The 22,735-nt window shown below is 43.1% G+C and overlaps 1 protein-coding gene across 11 annotated transcripts; it reads left to right on the top strand.

Annotated features, from left to right (window-relative positions):
* Positions 1-2,422: 2,422 nt before the first annotated feature.
* On the top strand, positions 2,423-22,383 carry C1H2orf76 (chromosome 1 C2orf76 homolog). Of its 11 annotated transcripts, none has more exons than XM_087950158.1 (7): positions 2,423-2,557; positions 4,838-4,991; positions 9,436-9,486; positions 15,911-15,948; positions 16,244-16,325; positions 21,437-21,540; positions 22,088-22,383. In XM_087950158.1, exons 2-6 carry the CDS (start codon positions 4,859-4,861, stop codon positions 21,526-21,528), a joined length of 396 nt encoding a protein of 131 aa, XP_087806284.1. In that variant the 5' UTR covers positions 2,423-2,557; positions 4,838-4,858; the 3' UTR covers positions 21,529-21,540; positions 22,088-22,383. The 11 variants fall into 11 exon arrangements, 9 of the variants coding, with proteins under 9 accessions (XP_087806284.1, XP_087806287.1, XP_087806289.1 ...); XM_087950157.1 differs by having other exon boundaries at positions 2,452-2,735; XM_087950156.1 differs by having other exon boundaries at positions 2,456-2,698.
* Positions 22,384-22,735: the final 352 nt, after the last annotated feature.

Genomic DNA, 22,735 nt, shown 5'->3' with positions numbered 1-22,735 from the left:
TGAGTTTAACTCTTTGATATGTCACTCGGCATCCACCCAAGTGCAGTCCACAGTGGAGGAGGAATATAGAACCTCATGTGGCCAAATCAAAAAATGCTGTGGAAATGATGACATGGCTGCATGACCTTAGAACTCAAGCCACTTTTAACCAAGAGGGGAAAAAAAAGTCTTCATGTATACATTGTAACTTCTTGGTGTGATATAACAATGCAGGCAGACAAATGGAAAAAAAATTCTAGTATTTTATAAAACTGTGGTCACCCCCAACAAGACAGCAATCTTTTATCTTTCGGTCCAGGTCTTATTTCTAATCAAATAAGGGGCTCACAAGCATTGAGGTTGGAGAAGCTGCAAAATGGGCCAAATGGAGCAATGGCATTAAGGATGATATTTTTATTTGACAATTCTAGGCTTTACTTTCAAACCTGAGTATGTTACTGCAGTGCTTGATTGCTGCAAAAATGCTCTTTCTGCTACAGCCTTGTTTTACTTATTAGATTTATTTTTAATGCCGCCTTAATGACTTTGTAAGTAACTCAAGTTGGCAAATATACCTAATGTTTCTTCCTCCTGGTTTTTCCCACAACAATCCTGCAAGGTAGGTTGGGCTGAGAGAGAATAGTGACTGCCTCAAAGTCACCCAAGCTAGTTTTACAACCCAGTTGGGAGAATACCCCAATCACGTGGTCGAGAAAGTGAAATGATTTAGAAGTAAGATATACTTTAAATTTAAATAGGTACCTTAACCCCATTTTTGTTGTTAACTGAAGTCTCAAAGTGAATGGATCCCCCCAAAATCAGCATTGATACCAAGCGCGTAACATTCTCCCTGAAAGTTTGAGAGATGATCATCAGAGAAAAAAAAATTGAAGGGAAAGGAGGAGAAAGGACAGCGGCCCCTTTCATTGCAAGGCAAGGCAGTGAAAATGCCAAAAGGGAGTTCTAAGCTTTGTCATTGGGTGGAACGCAAAAAGTAAGCGGAACAGCCAATCGCTGGTGAGAGGGGCGGAGAAGAGTTAGCAAAAAGGGAAAGGGAATGTTCTTTTTGCGCCAACTCAGAAAGGTTTGAGCACAAAGAGCCGATCCAGTTCTACAGAGGAATTATTGAGTCTATCATCTGCACCTCTATAACTGTTTGATTTGGTTCTGCAACCCAACAACACAGACACAGACTTCAGAGGATAATTAGGACTGCAGAAAAAACTACTACCAACCTGCTTTCAACCGAGGACCTGTATACTGCACGAGTCAAAAAGGGGGCTGTGAAAATATTTACAGACCCCTCACATTTTATTTATTTATTTATTTATTTGATTTGCCAATTGTTTACAAGATAATAAGTATAAGTGTATACATAGTTGTGAATACATGAAATGGGTACATATAAGAAAAATAAAAGAGGAATAAGAGAAACAATAGGACAGGGACGGTAGGCACGTTGGTGCGCTTTATGCACGCCCCCTACAGACCTCTTAGGAAAGGGGTGAGGTCAATAGTAGACAGTCTAAGGTTAAAGTTTTTGGGGTTTGGGGAAGAAACTACAGAGTCGGGTAGAGTATTCCAGACATTGACCACTCTATTGCTGAAGTCATATTTCCTGCAATCAAGTTTGGTGCGGTTAACTTTGAGTTTGTATCTATTGTGTGCTCTTGTGTTGTTATGGTTGAAGCTGAAGTATTCATTGACAGGTAGGACATTGCAATGTATGATTTTATATACCATGCTTAAATCAGACCGAAGACGGCGTAATTCAAGGTTTTCTAGTTCTAGAATTTCATCCAGGACATAAACTGTTTCAACTCCTTCCCTCAAAACGATGCTATAGAGCACTGCACACCAGAACAACTAGAGACAAGGACAGTTTTTCCCCGAAAGCCATCACTCTGCTAAACAAATAATTCCCTCAACACTGTCCAACTATTACAAACTCTGCATTATTATTACTGTTAGTCACTCCTTATCACCCATCCCCTCCCACTTGTGACTGTATGACTGTAACTTTGTCGCTTGTATCCTTACGATTTATATTGACTAGTATGATTTAATTGCTTATTGTATCCTATGACTATCATTAAGTGTTGTACCTTATGATTCTTGATGAATGTATCTTTTCTTTTATGTACACTGAGAGCATTTGCACCAAGACAAATTCCTTGTGTGTCCAACCACACTTGGCCAATAAAGAATTCTATCTATCCATCTAAGCTTTGTCATTGGGTGGAAGACAAAAGGGGGAGGAAAAGCCAATCGCCAGTGTGAGGGCCGGAGCGTAGTCGTAAAAAAGGGAAAGGGAATTCTAACCTTTGTCATTGGGTGGAACGCAAGAAGTAAGAGGAACAGCCAATCGTTGGTGAGAGGGGCGGAGAGTGGTCGCAAAAAAAGGGAAAGGGAATTCTAAGCTCTGTCATTGGGTGGAACGCAAAAAGTGGGAGGAGCAGTTAATCGCCGGCGAGAGAGTCGGAGAACCGGAGAAGACGAGCCTTCTTTCTCCACCAGGAAATGACCGGCGATAGGCGAGGAACCAGCGGAGGAAGCCTTCTGGCCACGTGATTCTAAGGCAGGGGCGGGATTCATTTGAGTGACTTCGCCGCGGGGCGAACCGGCGAGGCGAGGCAGTGAGGCCCTTGACTCGCTTGGGAGGAAGCTGTAGGATTCTTCGGCGAAGCTGTCGCCGGGAGTTGGTGGCTGATTTTCGGAGGTAGAATGACGGGCGTTGCGATGAAGCTGAAAGCGAGGTGGAGACGGGTTGCCTCCTGCGGGCTTGGAGTTGGGAGGCGTTAGCACTTGGGAAAGCCGGTGCTCGCAACTGGGGGGCGGGGGGAAGGAAGAGGCATTTTTAAGCAAAGCCTATTGGAGTTAAATAAAAACAGTATTCTGCTGGGAAAATAAGTCAGTTAAACGCTGCTCCGTATAGTTGTGATGCTGTGTTTGCAGTGGTGAGCTCGCAGGAGGCTTCCGTCATGCATGTACACACACACACACGTACGCCGAAATACACGTGCAAATAGGAACTTTATAACGATTTATTATGACCGCCCTCTCCAGTTTTGTATGGTCTTTTGTGTGTGTATAATGGTTGGATTACTATGGCACTCACTACTTGTTAATAGCCTTTAATGGATTTAGCCAAAATTAACTTTAAAAAATGTTTATGGTCAGAGTAATTTTTTTTATTGTAGAAATGTAAACTTACATTATGTCTGTGTTCTCTCTTAGGTACATCATTCTTCCAGGAGAGAGAGGGGGAGGGAGGGGGAGAGAGAGAGGGAGGGTGGGGGGAGAGAAAGAGAGAGAGAGGGAGGGGGAGAGGGAGGGAGGGGAGAGAGAGAGAAGGGAGGGAGGGGAGAGAGGGAGGGGAGAGAGAGGGAGGGTGGGGGGAGGGGAGAGAGAGAGGGAGGGAGAGAGAGAGAGGAGAGAGAGGGAGGGGGAGAGAGAGGGGAGGGGGAGAGAGAGAGGGAGGGGGAGAGAGAGGGAGAGAGGAGGCAGGGGAGAGAGAGAGGGAGGAGGGGAGAGAGGGGGAGGGGGGAGAGAGAGAGAGAGGGAGAGAGAGAGGGAGGCAGGGGAGAGAGAGGGAGGGGGAGAGAGAGGGAGGGAGAGAGAGAGAGGGAGGGAGGGGGAGAGAGGGGGGTTCAAAACCTGGTGGGAGGGGAATGTGCAGTGATGCATCATGGAACTTGTATGCTTTAACATGAGGGGTGGCAATATCAATGTTTTCTTATGTAATAAAGCAGTTTGACATTTTACCTTAACACTACTAGAGGTACCAGCAGTGGCGGATTAAGGCTCACTGGTGCGTGTGTGACAAATCTTGCTGCCCCCTGTACTGTACAAACGAAGCCAAGTAGGCTACATAAAAGTTTTTGTGGTGTCCCCTTTGAGCCTGGTGCCCTAAGCCCTTGCTTAGTCTGCTTAATAGTTAATACCAGAGATGGTATTCAGCAGGTTCTGACCAGTTCTGGATAACCGGTAGCGAAAATTTTGAGTAGTTTGGAGAACAGGTAAATGCCACCTCTGACTGGCCCCGCCCCCATCTATTCTCTGCCTCCTGAGTCCCAGCTGATTGGTGGTTCTTCTTTTGTTGCCCTGCACAGGAGAACGGAGCTGGAAAGCAGGTTAGTGGGGTGGGGAGGGAATGGAGATTTTGCAGTATCCTTCCCCTGCCATGCCCACCAAGCCACACCACGCCCACCAAGCCACGCTCACAGAACCGGTAGTAAAAAAAATTTGAATCCCACCACTGGTTAATACACCACTGGGTTACCAGATGAGGTCTGAAGGAATCTGGATCATGGCTAGACAGTGGCTCAAAATGGAAGGTCCTTTTTGTTGCCCCCTACTGGTCGTTTGGACTTTTGCAGGCCAGATCAGATAACCCTAGGATTCTGTCCCAAGGTAGATGCACTCTGTGAACTTCCTGTGTCATATAAAATAATATGATACAAAATTTGGGATCTGCTGAGAAGATCGTTAATGAAAAAAAATTAAAGGGGCAGAGGAGGAACCGATAAGGGAAAGTAATGGGCGGTGAGAGAAATAATATGAAGGTGGAGTAGGTCAGTATCCACAAAGAAGTTTTTTAAAAAAAATTAACATCACTGTTTAAGGGCTCCTTTTCTTTATGCAGCTTTTAATGCTTCTTTCCAAAATAGTATTCAAATGTTTCTGAATTTCTGAAATAAGGATGACTGTCAATGAATGAAATAATTATGAACCTTCTAAAAATCTCTTTGCGCCTCTTAGCTGGTCTCTTATATTCTTTGCCAAAGAAGACCAGTTCTTTCAGGCAGTAATTCAATGTTTTATTATGGGGTGTGGTTTTTTTTGTTTTGCCTTCCAGGTAATTTGCGGTTAATTTCACATGTCACCCGAAAGTGTGATAGTTACCGTTCGTCTTATTCGCTCTTTTGAGCATCGTAATTTCAGGCCCGTCTTGTACCGTGATGTTAACCTGGACCAGACTGTAAAAGAATTCATTGCGTTTGTGAAGAAAGGTAAGAAGCTGTGAAGGTTGACTTTGCTGGTCAGTGCACTGAAAGACTAATTGACAGAACCAAGGTGGGGAGAAAAGGGAAAAGGGAGTTTGCTGACAGCTCTCTGGCAGAAGAATTGGAGCATGTACATTTTTTGCCTGCAAAATGCATATTTAGACAAGCTGGAGAGAAAAAAATGACCAGAACTACAGTGTTGCAGCCAACCAGCCAGCCAGCCAGGACATCAGTCATGTGTTGGTTGGGCCAGTTGTCTGATTTGATTATTTCCTTTGTTCCTACAGTGTTTCTCTTGGACCATGATTTGGAAAAGTCAAACTCAGTAAAGCTTTATTTCTCTCAGAATATTTGCTTTCTCGGGGATAATCAATCTACAAAGCAACATTTTTTTTAACAGTACCATATATTAAGACATTATGAGAGCCAGTTTAATTAAGACACCAGGCTAGAAACAGAGAGATAGTGAGTTCTAGTCCTCTCTTAGGCAGGAAGCCAACTGACTTTGGGCCAGTCACTCTTTCTTCATCCTAGAAAAATGCAATGGCAAACCACTTCTGGAAAATTTTGCCAAGAAAACTGCAGGCAAGCAGTCACTAGGAGTCAATGCTGACTTAAAGGCTCCAAACAAACAAACAACAAGTTACAGCAGATTCTGAATTATAACATTTCAGTCTATAATCCAAGGGTCTTTAAACTTGGCAAGTTTAAGACTTGTGGACTTCAATTCCCAGAATTCCTGAGCTAACATGACTGGAGGAAGAATTCTGGGAATTGAAGTCCACAAGTCTTAAAGCTGTCAAGTTTGAAGACCCCTGCTTATAATCAGTAATATGATGGTTGTATCCATTGTATAGGTTACCTGTATTTACAGGTAGTCCTCATTTAACAATGCTAACAATCAAAAAGTAAACAATATTCCAATGAAGGAACTAACAATTCAGACAAACAAGTTAACAGTAAGCAACAGCTTAATCAAGGAAACACCAAGACTACTCTTACCAATAGTGAAAGGGCAAGCCACTAGTATATAAAATGAGAGCAAACCCACTCCCTTCTCACACTGATGATGTTATCTAGTTCAGGGGTTGCCAACCTTTTGGACCTCAGGGACCACCAAACTCATAATTTTAAATCCTGTGGACCAGAGACCCTGGGAAAATCCCCCCAAAAAGTCTGCAGGAAAATTCCCCACCCTGTTTTCCTACCGATGGATCATTCTTTATTTGGGAATCTCAGGATACCATCTCCAGCTCCGTTCTCAGGGGGGGGGAGAGAGAGAGACTTTTGGCTTCATGCAAGGAAAGCAGCAGAAGTCTTTCTTTCTCTCCCCAAACTCTGCCAGAAGTGAATCTTTGTGAGATTTGTCGCACCGGTGCAGCCTCTTGGAGCAGGATGCCTTGCAGGGTCCCAAAGACTCATTTCTGGAAGAGTTTGGGGGAGAGAAAGAAAGACTTTTGATGCTTTCGTTGTGTGCAGCTAAAAGCAGAAGAAGAAAGAAGTGGAAAGAAGCAGCCCGGTGGCCAGGCGAATCATGTGGGGTGAGTGGGGCAAGTTTCCCCCCTCTGCCCTTTCCCTCCTCCCCTATCTCATGTTGTTCACAATGCAAGTGACGCAAATCCTGTGTTCCCACAGGCCATGTGGGCAGCGCAGCCTTGTGCTCCTGTACAGCTTGGATTAATTGCTTTGGGGGTGATATTTCTCTGCAGGCCACCAAAATTTTCTTGTGGACCACCAGTGGTCCCTGGCCCACTGGTTGGCGACCACTGATCTAATTGAATATTGAAACGTCTGCAAAAAAACAACCAAGCTCAGAGAGCACCAAGGATCCCACAGTGCTAATTGGAACCAGAAACTCCATGGTTAAATGGCGCGGGCATAAGTTGAAAAATAAGACGATTACACCACTTAGCAATGGCAGTCCTGGGTTACTTTGTAAAGAAAGGATTAGTTGGGTCATTAAATGAAGAGTCCTTATATGATTCTGGCTTATCATGTCCTGCCGATGTCCTTACTGACTTGCTTGTTGGAAACCGGTAGGAAAGGTTTCCAAATGTTTTTCAATACCAGTCAAACTCCACCCAATCCAAGGGAACCAACGATGTGATTTCAAGACTCGGTGACATCATCAGTACGAGGGCTAGTAGCTGGCGCTCATTCAGCACTGTTGTGAGTTTAAACAATCATCGAATGAGGGGTTGTTAATTGAAAACCACTTGTATTGGATGTAAAAGTGAACCCCACCCCCATACACCAAACCTGAAAATGGCGCAAACCTTCCATGCTATTACCATGAAAACTCTGCAGAAGACCCATGTAGTCAACAGACATCAAGCCCGCCTCGAGCATGACTTTATTAAAATATGACAATCTTCATCGGTATGATATCAGTCTCTGATATCTACATAGATACAGCTGACCAGTTTTCTTGGGAGTGTTGTGGTTTGCCGGCAACAGGTGTGGATGGATGAGGTCTCTGAGAGTGAGGACTCAGGTGAGGGGCCTGTGTGTGATGCAGGGATGGGGCCAGGACCATCAGGGAGTGGAATGCTGCCTTTGGAGATTGTCAGGCATGATATTCTTCCGATTAAAATCGGAATTCGATATTTTTGGGAATCGCCCCCTTTCCCCCCACCCCTTCTTCTCCTCCTTCCCCTCCCCTCGGAGGCCCCGAGTCAGGAGTTGCTGGCGTGGCTCCGCGCGCCCAGTCCGCGTTGCCTCAGGAAGGGAAAGGCAAAAGGAAGAGCGCGGCGGCGCTTGCAACGGCAGCAGCGGCTCCTGGTTTTGCCTTTCCTTCCCGAGGCAACGCGGGACTGGAGCCGCGTGAGCTGCGCCGGCGGTAGCAACTTCTGACAGCCCCAGCCGGATACCTGAGCGGAGCCCGGGCGGTGCGAGCGGAGGCCACTGAGCGGCAGGAAAAGGGAGCTGGGCCAGCCACAGACCAGCCTCCGTGCAACACACCACCACCCGGCCCTGGCGAGGGAAAGTGGCCGCTCCCCGGGCGCGCGCGGCGGGGTCTCTTGGCCAGCCCCGATTTTTTTTTCAGAGCAGAATATCATGCCTGGATTGTGGAGGCTGGCAGCAGTGATGAAGTGGCCCCCGAGGAGCCCGTGCCCAGCGCGCATGCGTGCAGGGCTGCTCAAGGAAAGAGCAGCTGCGGCAGCACGGGCGACTTGGGAGTAAGGCTGGAAGGTAATGGCCCCTCCCTGAGATCATAAAAGCCAGCTGAGAAACCACAGTTCTTTGCAGAAGGCAAAGAAGTTTGATACTGGAGCCTGGTGGACGTTAGAATATCTGAGTTAGTGTTTGGAGACTCTTTGGTTTATTGCTTAGGAACTTTATCTGTTATTCTTTCTTGTCGGAGCTAATTAGTTGGAAGCAGCCTTTTATCTGTGAAGAAACAGGATTCGTTCATGAAACAGTCAAAAGGTTGTGCTGTTACCTTCGTCTTGTGTATACTCTCTTACAACCAGGTTTGGGTGAGAACAGGGAGTGTTTTGTCACTGCCATCTTGCATAGGGGTGGGCTTCAAAATTTTTAGCAAATGGCTCTCTGCCTGGTTGCTGGGTGGGCGTGGCCATGGTGGGCATGGCCTAATGGGCCTCCTGCACCAGGGCAGGGGAGGGCGTTTTTGCCCTCCCTGGGCTCTGGAGGCTTTCCTCAAGCCTCCAGAAGGGCGAAACGGTCTCTCTGGGCTCCGGGGGCTCTCTAGAACAGGGGTCTCCAACCTTGACAACTTTAAGTCTGGAGGACTTCAACTCCCAGAATTCCCCAGCCAGCTTTGCTGGCTGGGGAATTCTGGGAGTTGAAGTCCTCCAGACTTAAAGTTGCTAAGGTTGGAGACCCCTGCTCTAGAAGCCGGAAACAGGCCCATTTCTGGCCTTCCGGGAGGCCCATGTTTCGCCCTCCCCTAGCCTCCGTGCAACGCCCTGCATTTACCTGCATCCAAAACGGGCTGCCTGGGGACTCCTGGGAGAGGCCGGGTGGGATGGCCAGGAGTGGAATACGAGGGTTCTCCAAACTGCACAGAATCTTAGCTAGGTTCCTTGCGAACCCCCAGCAGCACCACCCCTGACCTTGGGCGACGCTTTCTCAGTCTAGCCGATAATTCTGGTGGGCTCCCATCTGAGGACTCCGCCAGGTTGGACCCCGTTTAATCTTTCAAGATCAGTGAAAGTGTGACTAGGTGCTGCCACCTATTGGTCCCTTTGGGAGAACATCTCATGGCCACCTATTTGACTTCATTTGTAAGTTGGTTCCCTTGGATTGGGTGGAGTTTGACTGGTATTGAAAAACATTTTTCTATTCATTTTTCCTGCTTTTTATCTTTTCTCTTGGTCTAAGATAATGATCCAGGTGCTTATGTACAGTGCTAAATGTAAGGGAAAATGTTGATTTTGATTTTGAAATGTTGATTAAATGTTGATTTTCATTTTTGCTCCCCCTCTAGATATTATATTGAGGACAGAACTTTTGCCACCTTTCAGAAAACATACATATGGTAATTTTGTTTCCTTATTTTTAAAACCACCTTTAAATATTAACACAAATTCTGCTTTGAATAAAGTAAGGGACGATCCATGAAAGCATGGATATCAATTTGGCTTGGTTTTCTAATTCATTCAAACTTTCTTTGAAGATTTAACCCATAAAAGTCAGGACTGGAGACCAGGGAATTATTTAGTAAGGATCAGTGGAGCCACTGATTACCGTATTTGCCGGCGTATAAGACGACTTTTTTGCCCTAAAAAACATGCCTCCAAGTGGGGGGGTCGTCTTATACGCTGGTAAATACATTGTCACTCGGTGCAAGAGCGACGGGGGCGGAGCTCCGCAACTTGCGAAGCCCCTTCAAGCCCAGCCGGAGTCTCTCTTCCTCCTCCTCCCACCCACCCACCCACCCCTCCGCCCGGCTCGGGCGCATGCGGAGGCCAATCTGGAGGTGGGGTGGGGGTGGAGCGGGAGGGTCTCTGGCGGGGCCGTCGCCCAGCCAGCCCCGAGCCGCGTAATGGCCCAGGGAGTGGGAGGGGGAGAAGGTGGTGAGGGTGGACTGTGGCGCCCCTCCTTCTGGGCAGCGGGGCGGGGGCAGCAATTTGCTCCTCCCGCTTCTCCCTCCCTCTTTGAAAGACCGGGAGGGCTGTGCTTGGGGCGGGGGGGTGTCCTCAGGAAGTTCCTGATGGGACCCCGCTGGGCAGGGCCACCCGGCTCCCGAGCTGCTTTCCAGGGTCCCCTTGGGAAGAAAAGGGTCCGGTGGGCGGTGGAAGAAGGCGGGCGCCTCCTCCCGCCCCCTGTCCCGTCCCATCCCTCCTCTTGTCCCCTCCTCCTCCTCCCCGCTTAAGAGAGAAAGATCTGCCTCCCCTGCACCGGGCTTCCACCCGGCGCCGCGTCTCCCGGCCAGCGCGCTGCGACTTGGGAACCGGCCAAGCGACTTTAAAACCGAGCGGAGGCCAGAGATAGCCGGAATTACCCTCCACACCACACACACACACACACACACACACACACACACAGAGAGAGAGAGTTGGCAGCTGTCCATCCCCCACCCTTGGAGTCCCGATGGCACGCACACGGGGCTGTCACAAAGAAAGGGAGAGGAATTGAGTGCCAGCCTGAGAAAGGCGAAGCTGCTCTCTAAAGCATTTTGGTGGCTTTGTAAGTTTGGGGGAAAGGGGTTGGGGTGTCAATCAAGAATTATATCCAGAATACCCCAAGTGTTACAACTTACATCGATTTGCCGCGTATGAGACGACTTTTTGCCTTGAAAAGCATGCCTCCAAGTGGGGGTCGTCTTATACTGCAGTATATAACAAAAACTATATTTTGAGTGGAAATGTTGGGGGCTCGTCTTATACGCCCAGTCGTCTTATACGCCGGCAAATACGGTAGATGTGGTGTACATTTAATTTTATGTCTCAATTATCTGAACTGTAGAAATGGATTTACTGTAGGAGACCTTGTGCTGGGGAAGCCAGTGATAGAAATCAATTATTTCTGAAGACAACTTAATTTCTTTTCTTTCTTTTTTCCCATTTTCTCTCTTTTAATTTGCCTCTGATTTTAAAATCCTAATCCTAAATCAATAAATAAAGGCTTGCAATCTTACTGATTTAGTAATGCTCATGCTGGTCAATGTTACCAGTCTTTAATGCATGTATTCCTATGAGTAAAACTATTGAAGGAAGAATTTCCATTTGCTTCCTCTTGAGTAAACAGCATAACTGAATTGGCTTTTCCCTGGAGCTGGCTAGTAGTTGTCTTAGTGAAAAAGATTTCTAAGATGGAAAAGATTTCTTGATAGGAACCAGAGAAACCTACTCCATCACTGGACAAGGTTGGTGAGTTATTAATGATGGGGTCTACATTTTTGATCTGCACCAATACGATGGCAGCATTAATCATTTCTATCAATCAAATTTGATCATTAAGATCAAGAGAACAATACATGTTCTCTAGTATGATACCTGTGGAGGGGACAGAAAGTAGAGAAATGTCAGAAATAATGTCGCATAACAAAGGATCAAGTGTCTGGGTACCCACGTTATTGCAAGACACGTCATCAGAACATCTCCAGGTATGATGACCCAGAGTGTAACACAAACATAACAAAATCTAAAACATAAATAAATGTCCTTTAATGCCTTCAACTTGGCCCCTACTATTCAATAATTCTCAGTTGGAGATAAAACTTATTCAAAAATAGTCTTTAAAAGAAAGCAATACAGTCCTAACTTAATGAACAGATAGAGGTGAAATAAAAAAAAACCCAAAACAAACTACAATGAAGGAAATTCCACAACTGACCAGGATAAATAATTACCAAATTCAAGGAGATAACAAGGCACAGTCTGTTGGAAGGACGCCAACCAAGATAACTTCAGCCCAAAATAACACGCTTTACTTCTGGCAACTCTGTATTGTAAAATCGCTCTTATATACTATTCTCCCCAGCTGCAACTCATGAGGGAGATCATGGCCGCTTCCTCTCTCGTAAGCCAAGTTGTTTCCTTCTCCGTTCCTGCCTGAGTGTCCTAGGATGAAGAGGGGATGGGCCAGGTTCTTCCTCTTGACTGCCCAGCCAGCCTCTACCCTTCCCCAGCCTCCTCCACAACCTCTGGAGCCACACCTCCACTCCCTGTTGGCTGTTCCTCCTCTCCCGCAAGCCTGACTCTACCAAGGGCATGACACCAGATGTTGGGGAATGGAGACCAAGTTTTACTCAAAAAATATCCTTGGCAATGCATCAGCTGTTTGAATTATGACCAAATCACTACTAAGATGTGCCACTAGGCCAATTGTAGGTGTTGGGTTGCTTATACAACTGCAGGTGTTGGGTTGGGTTGCTAGAGACAAGAGGCTCCTGATTCTGAACCTGTCATAGACTTAAAAACACAGAGAATGGTATTATACCACTGCCAACTGATTCAGAGATACACCTGCTGTCATTCTGGAGGTCTAGACAAGTTGAAGGGATGTAGTTTGACATGGTCTTTTCTTTTAACGTTTAATGATCTTTCCAGAAATTGTGAGTGCTTCAACACTGGAGGTTTTTAAGAAGTGATAGGACAACCATTTGCTTGAAATAGTATAGGGTTTCCTGCTTAAGCAGGGGGTTGGACTAGAAGGCCTCCAAGGTTCCTTCCAACTCTGTTATTCTGTTAATAACATTCTTGTTCGCACTGAATTCTGTGACTTGTTAGCTGCCATCTCCCCACTCGTACCAACAATGTTGGATTCCTGGCAAGACCAGGAAAACTCATTCCTGACAAAATGTTTCCTATCCAAATTTTAAAAAAATCGAAAAAAAAAAATCCAACAAAATGAAATTTAATGTAGAGAAAAGCAAGGTTTTGCACCTAGGCAGGAAAAACCAAAGGTACAAGAAGAGATTAGATGAAACCTGCCTCAAAAACAGGAACTGTGAGAGGGACCTTGGAGTGCTAGTCGACGGTCACTTAAACATGAGCCAGCGGTGTGCAGCAGCAATAAAGAAAGCGAATACTTCCTTGGTTGTATAAACCAGAGGCCTCCAACCTTGGTAACTTTAAGCCTGGACGACTTCAATTCCCTTTAAGTCCTCCAGGCTTAAAGTTGTCAAGGTTGGAGACCCCTGGTATAAACAAAGGCATAGAATCAAAATCATGTGAAGTATTAGTACCACTTTAAAAAAAACCTAGTAAGACCACATAAGACCACACCTGGAATGCAACATCCAGTTTTGGTCACCACATTACAAAAAAAGATGTTGAACTTTTGGAAAAAGTGCAGAGAAGAGCAACTAGGACCTGGGCGTCAAACTATCCCGTCATGTGACATATCGTGATGTATGGCAAGGTGTTTTTTGACTTTGGGGAGCCGGGGTGGGGTGTGGCCTGTGTGTGACTCATCCGGCCCGTGAGCCACCACTTTGACAGGTCTGAATTAGGATGATTAAAGGCCTGAAGACAAAAACATGAAGAACGGTTGCAGGAACTGGGTATGGCTAGTGTAGAGAAAAAAAAAGGACTAGGAATGACATGATACCACTATTGCAGTATTTGAGGAGCTGCCACAAAGAAGAGGGGATCAATTTATTTTCCAAAGCACAAGAAGTCAAGACGAGAAACAATGGATGGGAACTAATCCAAGAGAGAAACAACCTGGAATAAAGGATAAACTTCCTAATTTCCTAAAAATTAACTGGTGAAACAACTTGCCTTTGAAGTTGTAGGTGCTTCATCACTGGAGGTTTTTAAGAAGAGACTGGACAGTCACTTGCCTCTAATTGCATACGCTCTCCCTCCTTCCTGAACAAGGAGTTGGACTAGAAGACCTCCAGGGTCCCTTCCAGCTTTATTCTGATTGACTGATTGAAAAATATGAGGCACTGCAATTCCATTGTACTGAGAACTTTTCCTTCTGGAGTTGTATCCTGGCATTCAACTTCCACATTCGCCTGTATGTTATTCATTCATTGTATTAATTATCAGAGTTGTCCTTGGGGAATGATTTTTGTAATATCCCAAAATGCTTTTTGGACTTGACTTCCATGCTGAAATGCCAGCCATGACCCACAATCCTTTGAACTCAGTTTCTTCCATGCTTCTGCATTTCAATAGCCAGCAACTAATTGTGAGGTCAAGAAGGGGGAATCAAGTAGGAGCCGGAAGCAAAGAATAAGAATTATGTGCTGAAAGAATTTACATAGTAAGTAAGGCACAAATGAGAGCAGAGATAAACAAATAGGATTCTAAGATGAATTTGCTAGATGAAGTAATATTTAAATCAAAATGAATCAGTAAAATAAAAGATAAATCAATTGTAAGAATCCAATTATGTCAATTATACAGGTATGCGATGGTTTGAAACAATTAAGTGTTTAGCTGTATATCTATTAACATTCACTTAATAACCATGCCAGGTTTTTCAGTAAACAAATTTGCATGTTATAATGTAATGGACCATGTTGTTGTAAGAAGAGTGGCAAATGTTTAAAAAATAATAATGCACATCCCTTTGGACAAGTAAAAAATTATATCTGTGCTTAGATGGATTAGGAATGTCTCTTATATAGTATTTAACTAATTCTGAGAATATAGTGCTAAAATGTATAAATGTTAAAATTTTCCCAGGAAAATTTGCATCACTTTTTTGCAGGTTTTTTTTAAAAGGAGCAAAATATACTAAAATGACTTAAGAGGTTTTCCCCCCAAAAAAATATATTGTAAGAATTGACAAAATTGTATAACCAACCTATTAAGATTAAGAGACAGTAGGTGGCAGAGTTCTATAGTAAAGCCCTTGCATGGTACACTGAGAATAAAGGTTGGATAGGAGTGAGTATGTTTTCAAGTTTTATTTGTTTTTATTTATTATTTTTATTATTAAACCAACAAATTGTGTATTAGTGTTACAAAAAACCCAAAGTGGTCTTTTAATAGATGCTAGTTTCTTCCGCAATCTGATAATGACTTGAAATCACAAGGTATTGATTAATATAGTTGATACAATTTAGTCCCATTGTTTTCTCATTCCACTGAATACTTTTATTTTAAAATGATGCAGGGGGATAGAAAGTAGAGGAGAGCCCTTGAGGATCTGATTAACTTTCTCTTTATGGTGAAAATAGTGTAGTTTTTCCCCCCTCTTTTGGAAATATTAAACATATCTTGCATTTACAAAGATAATAAAAAGTGATGCAGAGTTAAGGTCTACCTTGATGGATTGGTGCCAAAGGAATAAATTTATCCTCCTGTTAGATCTACTCTGGATGGTTAAGAAAGCAAGGTCAGATAAACAGAAATTTGCTTATTAAACTTTACAGTATTGCCCAAAGATAAATATGGAAATATCTGTTAATTTGGGGGAAAGTATTAGTTTTGATTTCTAAATTATCTAAAGCCTGATACAGGTGGTCCTCGAGTTATGACAATTGAGCTAAGCAAGACAGTTGTTAAGTGAGTTTTGCCCAATTTTATGATCTTTTTTTGCCACAAATTAATAGTTAAAACCCATGCAAGGATGTATTTATACCAATTGCATTGATTTAATTTGTTTATACAGCTTTTATGCTGCTTCAATGAAACAGACAAATATAAGTGGCGTATAATTATATAATTTAAACCTAAAAACCTTTGAAACAAATTCTAAAGCCAGTGTTCCAATTAATCATAATGAAATAAATAATGACTGGCTGTAATCTTCTGTACTCTTAGTTGAGATCCATTGATTCATTGAGGTTTCCTTCTTGTTTTATGGGTCTACATTTATCCCAAGTGGCATCACTTCAAGAGGAAGTGGTTTTATGTTTCTGACTGTGATATCTAACGAATTCTAGTAAAATGAATAAAAGTAATACTTTGCAGAATGAATGAAGCATGTACAAAATCAGGGAGGTGTCCATAAGTGTTTAAGATCAAACCTGTCTCAAAGTAAACAATCTCTTTCAGACACAATGAAGATTATCCATCAAGCACATGGCTCTAAGGTGCGTTTATCATTGCTTCTTTATTTCCTTCTGATGATGATGATGATATTATCCATTCTGTCGTGTCCGGTTCTCTATAGTCCAGGTCTCCACATTTCCCAATCTTGCACTGCTTCTTTGAGTTTTTCTATGCTGTGGCATGGCTGGCTCAGGAATTCTGGGAGTTGAAGTCCACAAGTCATAAAGGGCCCATATTTCCCCACCTCCGCTCTAGATCGTTCTAACGTTTTTTTCCTCTTGATCTTGGAAAATATCGACTTCTCTCATTCCACCCTTCCTTTCCCCATGTTTCTAGACCAATGAACTTGTTGTGAGTTTAGAGGATGATGACAAACTCATTTTGCCAGAAGACAGCACCTTGAGAGCAGCTGGTGTAGGTAGGTTGCTCGTTTGAATTGACAGAAGATGCGGTTCATTGTGCTGGCCTTTAGATTAGATTAGATTAAATTCAACTTTATTGTCATTGCTGTGGATACAGGCAACGAAATGCAGTTAGCATCCAACCAGAAGTGCAAAACAACAGTAAAATATAAATATATGTATGCAAATATGCAAGGCATCTATGACTATGTCAATGGAAAACACAACAAAATGTATGTACACGAATACACAAAGATAAGTGTGACTGCACATATATGAACAAATACAACTGTACAAAATGTTTATGGACACATTGAATATAAATACAAATGCACAGAGAATTATATAAAATACATCATATATTATCAAGAGAAGCATCAGCATATGTGTGGAGACAAACGAACTGAGGAGTTCACCAAGGAAACCGCTGTGTGGTAAAAGCTGTTCCCTAGCCTGCTGGTCTTACACTGCAGGCACCTGAACCTCCTCCCAGATGGAAGAAGAGTAGACAGTTTGTGGGCTGGATGAAAAGGGTCCTTAACGATGCTGTGGGCTTTACGCAGACATCGTTTCCTCTGAATGTCCACAATGGCAGGAAGTGGAATCCCTACAATGCGTTGGGCGGTTTTCACCACCCTCCGTAGTGCCTTTTTTTCTTTTATAGTGCAATTTCCATACCAAATTGAGATACAGCTAGTTAAGATGCTCTCGACTGTGCAGCGGTAGAAATTAGTCAGAATAGCTGAAGAGAGGTGATTCTTCCTCAGTAATCTCAGGAAGAAGAGGCGCTGGTGAGCTTTCTTAATCAGACTAGTGGTGTTAATCTGCCAGGACAAGCCCTCAGAGAGGCGGATCCCCAGGAACTTGAAGTTGGTGACACATTCTACCATTCTCCCATTGATGTATATAGGAGAATGTGCGTGACCATTCTTTTTCCTGAAGTCCACAATGAGCTCTTTGGTCTTGTTAGTGTTGAGTAATAAGTTATTGTCAGCACACCACATAGCTAGGCACTGCACTTCCTCCCTGTAGTCTGAATCGTCGTCGTTGATGATGAGTCCGATCACCGTAGTATCGTCTGCGAACTTGATAATGGTGTTAGAGCCATACATAGGCTTGCAGTCATAGGTGAAGAGAGAGAACAGGAAGGGACTCAGCACACAGCCTTGGGGTATGCCAGTACTCAGTGTGATAGTAGATGAAGTGGAGTTATTCAACTTGACGTGTTGTGGTCAAATAGTCCAGTATCCAATTACAATTATTCTGAGAACAGCTGACTGTATTTGGATCGCCAGCCGAAAAGCAAACACTATTGCTGGTGCTGGATGTACAAACCGGTAATTATTCAGGAGCCAGGAGAGGAGGCTTAATGTACATTCAAATCATTGGGCTTGAGGGCACTCTGTGTCTCCCTACAGAATGCTAACGAAGGCATTTCTTTAAAGAAAAGAAAAGGAAAGAAGGTATGCCTAGAACTCTGTGGAGAGTAATTTTAAATGATTGACAGTTTGGTTATTAGAACTACATTTGCTTCGTCTTTTCAGTAACATTTAAATGGACGGTTTGGTTGGAAATTTAAGAAGGGGAAACTAGTGAGGAGACATGAGAGAGGCATCTGTTTAATAAAGCGTAGCGGTGAAACCACCCAGATTTTTGAAGCAGACTGCCCTGGGGTATGTAGAGAAAGAGGATTGTATAGGCCAAACCAGGTGGCTGTAGGGTGCCGGTAAAATATTGATTTGGCAGTCCTTGTTCAGTGACTGTCTTTATTTATTAAATTTGTTTGCTGCCCATCTTGCCACAAGGTGACTCAGGGCAGCTTACAGCATTAAAATGAAACCCTAAATATATCAATAAAAGAGCCATGCAGAGTTGCCTTGCAGTAAGAAGGGCGGCTAATAAATTTTACAAGCCAACAAACCAAATCACATTAAAATTAGAATTAAATACAAGGTGTAACTAAAGATGGGGAGGAGCAGAGGAGAAGAATATAGGGGAGGAAGCATTCATAAAAGTATTCCATAAAAGAATCAGTGGTGGGTCTTATCTAGCAGGGCCTGAGGAAAATGCAACCTTTGATGGTGAAGAGAGGAGAGGAAAAATGGAGTGTTATCTGGCTAGGCTGTCCTTTCTAGCATTTGTTTGATTTAAGCCTTCAAGGAAGGGTGGTTATGAAACCCTCTAAAAGTACTCAAAATTATCTAAACAGTTCAACTGACAACAGAAGAGAATGTATCATTCAAATAAGATACAGGTGAAACTCGAAAAATTAGAATATCTTGCAAAAGTTCATTTATTTCAGTAATGCAACTTAAAAGGTGAACCTAATAAATGAGAAAGACTCGTTACATGCAAAGCAAGATAGTTCAAGCCGTGATGTGGCATAATTGAGATGATTATGGCTTACAGCTCATGAAAACCCCAAATCCACAATCTCAGGAAATTAGAATATTGTGAAAAGGTTCAATATTCTATAGACTCAAAGTGTCCCACTCTAAATCAGCTAATGAAGCTATAACACCTGCAAAGGGTTCCTGAGCCTTTAAATGGCCTCTCAGTCTGGTTCAGCAGGAATCACAATCATGGGAAAGACTGCTGACCTGACAGTTGTGTAGAAAACCATCGACACCCTTCATAAGGAGGGAAAGCCTCAAAAGGTAATTGCAAACGAAGTTGGATGTTCCCAAAGTGCTGTATTAAAGCACATAAATAGAAAGTTATGTGGAAGGGAAAAGTGTGGAAGAAAAAGATGCACAAACAGCAGGGATGACCACAGCCTGGAGAGGATTGTCAGGAAAAGGCCATTCAAAAGTGTTGGGGACTTTCACAAGGAGTGGACTGAGGCTGGAGTCAGTGCATCAAGAGCCACCACACACAGACGGATCCTGGCCAAGGGCTTCAAATGTCGTATTCCTCTTGTCAAGCCGCTCCTGAACAACAAACAACGTCAGAAGCGTCTTACCTGGGCTAAAGAAAAACAGAACTGGTTTGTTGCTCAGTGGTCCAAAATCGTCTTTTCTGATGAAAGCAACTTTTGCATCTCATTTGGAAACCAGGGACCCAGAGTCTGGAGGAAGAATGGAGAGGCACACACTGCAAGATGCCTGAAGTCCAGTGTGAAGTTTCCACAGTCTGTGTTGATTTGGGAAGCCATGTCATCTGCTAGTGTTGGTCCACTGTGCTTCATTAAGTTCAGGGTCAACTCAGCCATCTACCAGGAGATTTTGGAGCACTTCATGCTTCCTTCCGCAGACGAGCTTTATGGGGATGCTGACTTCAGTTTCCATCAGGACTTGGTACCTTCCCACACTGCCAAAAGCACCAAAACCTAGTTCAGTGACCGTGGGATTACTGTGCTTGATTGACCAGCAAACTCGCCTGACCTGAACCCTATAGAGAATCTATGGGGCATTGCCAAGAGAAAGATGAGAGACATGAGACCGAACAATGCAGAAGAGCTGAAGGCCACTATTGAAGCATCCTGGTCTTCCATAACACCTCAGCAGTGCCACAGGCTGATAGCTTCCATGCCACGCCGCATTGAGGCAGTAATTGCTGCAAAAGGGGCGCAAACCAAGTATTGAGTACATATGCATGCTTATACTTTTCAGAGGTCCAATATTGTTCTATGTACAATCCTTGTTTTATTGATTGCATGTAATATTCTAATTTTCTGAGATTGTGGATTTGGGGTTTTCATGAGCTGTAAGCCATAATCATCTCAATTATGACACAGCACGGCTTGAACTACCTTGCTTTGTATGTAATGTAATGAGTATGTAATGCGTCTATCTCGTATATTAGTTTCACCTTTTAAGTTGCATTACTGAAATAAATGAACTTTTACACGATATTCTAATTTTTCGAGTTTCACCTGTAGTTTTGAAATGATTTGAACAATATTTTTTTATAAGATGGAGTTAGTTTGTAGCAGAGGTGGTATTCAGCAGGTTCTGACCAGTTCTGGAGAACCGGTAGTGGAAATTTTGAGTAGTTCGGAAAACCAGCAAATACCACCTCTGACTGGAGATTTTGCAGTATCCTTCCCCTGCCACGCCCACCAACCCATGCCCACAGAACCGGTAGTAAAAAAAATAGAATCCCACCACTGATTTGTAGGTAAAAAGGAAACACAACTTTCTTATATTTAGTGCATTAGTATCAGACACATTCATTTTTATCTATTATCTGAGGTTTATATGTCCAACAATGCTTAATTCATCTCACTTGAATAACAATAACCAGGATTGTAACCTTAAGAATAATTATAATGTATTAAAATCATAAATCATAATAACCATTAGAAAAAGGAAGCAACAGTGCCTTGTAGAGCAGCCTAACCTACAGCAGGGAAGTTGCTCTTATCACCCTGTTAAGGTTTCTCTCATCTGCGTCTATTAAGTGCAGAGTCACTTAGATGAGAGGATGGTATGGAAATTTAATGATAAAAAATAAAAAATATATCACAGCTCTCCAGAAAATCCAGGTTTATATACCTTTCTGAAAAATCCACTAGAATGAGACACCCAACCTAATTTTGGGAGGAACCCCGCTCTAAAGAAGGGGGCAGCATCTAAGCATTGACGCTTTATCTCCTTTTTTCGATAGAAAATTGAATGGAGAGATCTAGCATTTAAGTAAGCACAGAATATTTTTGTTCACTTGTAGAAGTTTTAGAATAAGGGTAGACATCTGAAGCTCGCTCCTAATGACGTCAAGGGTCTACAAACCCAGATGTGAGCTTCTGAACAGGCTCGCTCATTGGAGAAAGACAACGTGTGAGAATAACTGTTTTGGAGCAATAAATAATAGATAAGCAAGGTTTAAACAGGGTTCAGTTCACCCAAAAAGTTCCATACAAAGCGCCTTGTTTTCACTTTTGATTCCTCCAGGACCCTTTTTTCTCTTTCTGCAGATTTCCTAGTCAATATTCAATCATAGCTCTCCCCGCCCCTTGGTCCTTTCTTCCTGACACACAGGCAGACTTCATTAACTTACAGTTTAATTTTAAAAAGCGAACTTGGTCGCTTCACACTTCAGAAGGCTGCCACTGTCTTCTAATTGTGATGACTTTCCATCAGCGATGTGTCTGCTCTGAATTAGTAATGTTGCTGACTTACTGTTTTAGAAGAAGTCCTTGACCTGCTGGTGGGAAGAACTGTGCCTGTTCTGAACCTCTGTGGTTCCTTGAGCTCTGCCAGATCCCCTGTGAATAATTAGAGACACTTGAAGGTATTGCTGGAGAAGCCAATTTGTGTCTTTCACTTTGCATATTGTTGAAGCCTCATGAATTAATCATTGGCAGGGGGAAAAAATTAGCTGCTTCAGTCTCGCATTTGATGGGTCATGAGGGAGAATGTAAAGTGACCTGTAAAATATTCTACTGATCCTCTAAGTATTAAATTATTACTGCTACAGGTTAATTTCAGGGGGAACCTCCCTCCTTTCTCACTAAATAGAACAAGGAATTTTAAAATACAGGTTTAGCCATTTTCTTATGTCTTGAAACGATAATACAATGAAAGAGAAGAAGTAATGCTTTCAGCTTGTGGAATGCTATCTCAATGTCTTCGTTTTGCATTTTGTCTTTAAGCAAGGGTGCTTCCCTGTTCCTTCTGCCAAGCCTACTATTTCTTCTTGCCATTGGGATCAGTCGTAAAAAGATGTTAATCAACAACAGCCTTAAATGACAGCTTAATTATTACTATTTTTTTTTCCCCTGATGGAAAAACGCTGGTCTTTATCGAATAGGTGAAATATCTGTGTTTTCTTATTTCAGCGAATGAAACGGAGCTTGCATTTTTCTGCATGGACGATTACAGAAAATATAAAACCCATCCTGTTGCTACTTGGTGATGACCAAGAAAATTGAGGAAAAAAAAATCTGCACTGTTAATGAGATGGTTTATCCTGAAATCCTAAAAAAATATATGTTAACAAGCATCGAGACTTTTGTTGCAAGACCCATTGCAGGGGAGGAAGGAACTACAAACAGTGACATTTGCTTTCTGACAAGACTAATTTCACTTCCTGAAATGTGTGATTTTTTAAAATAATAAACATACCTTGATACTTTCTCTGTGTGGCTTGCAAATAGGAATTTGAAGGTAGATTGACACAGTCATTTATGCCAAAATGATGATGTATCAGCAGCAGAAAAGAACCAAGCATTAAAAAAAAAAAAAACTCAGAACAATCTTACCACACTGGAGCTTCCTTTGCATTCCTTCCCTTGTCTCTCCACAGCAATTTCTTCAAGATGAAGGAATTGTGAGAAATGCCTTATTTCATTTGGCAGATCCATGAGGGTAAATGCTGGGCTTGTTTCAGGAGTTATGCTGCTTTTAATAAATTGGCAGAGTGCCAAAGTGGTGTTTGTATAGTGCTAAACCTGTAGAAAGGAGATAAATAGCTTCAAAATTGTCAC

This window comes from Notechis scutatus, chromosome 1 (genome assembly GCF_049901735.1).
Source record: "Notechis scutatus isolate UNSWTSFEM ecotype Mainland chromosome 1, rNotScu1.2, whole genome shotgun sequence".
Classification (NCBI taxonomy): Eukaryota; Metazoa; Chordata; class Lepidosauria; order Squamata; family Elapidae; genus Notechis; species Notechis scutatus.
The sequence above is the reverse complement of the archived record's forward strand: the minus strand, read 5'-3'. Positions and strand labels throughout refer to the sequence as shown.

Coding starts and splice junctions, on each gene's coding strand:
- C1H2orf76 (XM_087950158.1), top strand. CDS start 4,859: ATGTCACCCGAAAGTGTGATAGTTACCGTTCGTCTTATTCGCTCTTTT. Junction 4,992..9,435: donor CATTGCGTTTGTGAAGAAAG/GTAAGAAGCTGT, acceptor CTCCCCCTCTAG/ATATTATATTGAGGACAGAA. Junction 15,949..16,243: donor ATCAAGCACATGGCTCTAAG/GTGCGTTTATCA, acceptor CCATGTTTCTAG/ACCAATGAACTTGTTGTGAG.